Source organism: Quercus suber, unplaced genomic scaffold (assembly GCF_002906115.3).
Source record: "Quercus suber isolate HL8 unplaced genomic scaffold, Cork oak 2.0 scaffold_1050, whole genome shotgun sequence".
Lineage (NCBI taxonomy): Eukaryota > Viridiplantae > Streptophyta > Magnoliopsida > Fagales > Fagaceae > Quercus > Quercus suber.
Genome location: NW_027070460.1, coordinates 135,206 through 136,686, shown reverse-complemented (window position 1 = coordinate 136,686; position 1,481 = coordinate 135,206). Strand labels below are relative to the sequence as shown.

Genomic DNA, 1,481 nt, shown 5'->3' with positions numbered 1-1,481 from the left:
AGTGGCGGCTCCAAAAATTTTGTTTAGGGGGTTCATTAAAAATTCTTAATAAAAAGAGGACTTGAATATATCGAGTTATTGACAAAAAATATAATAATAATAATACGTGAAGTTTTACAATTTTATTCTACAAGTTTTCAAATTTTGAATGTTACATGATAGTTCATTATAAGTATCTATTGCCAATGTGGGTAGCTATGAGTCTACGACCATTTTATTTTGTTAAGTTTGTCTAACATTTTTATCTCTATAAAGTTGTTATTATCTATTTGACTTTGTTTTTATAAAAATATCTTAGACTAAATGACTAATCTCAACGCATTAACTCCATATTAATTATTGACGAACACAATCACAATCACACTCATTTATATATAAAATTATACACTATGTGTCTACTTAACTAATCAAATGCTTGAACAATCACTAACTTTACAATTTTTTTCTTGAATTTTACTAATTTTATAACAAAAAGTTATTCTAACATGATAATAATATACACGCATGTCAAAAAACCCTCTTTATTTCCTAATTATTAAATTATATAAAGTTATATTATATTTATATTGTACACACACATCATAATTTATACAAATAACATTATAATAAAATGTAATATATAAAATCAATATAAGACACGCTCACACAAATATAATATAAACTTATAAAAAAAAATTACACTTCCAATTCACAATCACTTACTCTTTAATTTTAGAGTTGGAAATACTTGTAATAAGGGTGTGCAAAACTATATTTTTAAGAATAAATTAAAGTATTAACCTAACAAAAAAAATATTATATATATATATATAATGTTATTTTTTTTGAAGTCAGGGGGTTCATTTGAACCACCTGAATAGGCTACAGCGCCGCTCCTGTCTTGAGGAGCACATTGAAAAAAATTTCTAGAGTTGCCACCGTCCCATAAGTGAAAATTTCTACGTGTTTGATACATGTATCTATTCTATTGTCTCGCATGTAGTGGGTCCTACAAGTAATCGTGAAATTCATTCTAATCACGTCTCTGTTTACTGGAGTATAATCTTCTTTTATAATCTTAATAATTATAATGTTGTTTGACCTTATTATTTGTCAGTGGATCTTGGAGACATGGACAGACGATGAATGCAAGTTGATTATCGACAGATTTTAGTAAACCGTCAATAAAAGAGGGTCGAAATAACTAAAGTTGGTTGTAGTGCAGACCCTAATTTGGCCGGAAGAAAAATCACACTTTGTTACAAGAACTCTAGCTAGTAGGTTACTATGCGATGAATGTTATAACAAAAAGATGGTAAGATAAAGCTAACAACAATAGTAAGATTGACAGAGAGGTGACAAAATAGTGTCAACGGAGTGATGGCAGCAGGACTGAAGGAAGCGGTAATACTAATATTGGGATTATTTCACATCCAATGATAATTGTAATGTCATGGAGATGATATACAGTATAGTAGTACATTGATAATTAAGACGAGATG

At 28.5% G+C, this 1,481-nt stretch overlaps 1 protein-coding gene across 1 annotated transcript in view; it reads left to right on the top strand.

Annotated features, from left to right (window-relative positions):
- The window catches only part of LOC136065613 (spliceosome-associated protein 130 A-like), a 5,831-nt gene extending 4,678 nt beyond the window's left edge, over nucleotides 1-1,153 (top strand). The window contains exon 2 of the mRNA XM_065769092.1: nucleotides 1,097-1,153. Coding sequence (XP_065625164.1) covers nucleotides 1,097-1,153 — 57 coding nt within the window. The remainder of the gene's footprint in view (nucleotides 1-1,096) is intronic.
- Nucleotides 1,154-1,481: the final 328 nt, after the last annotated feature.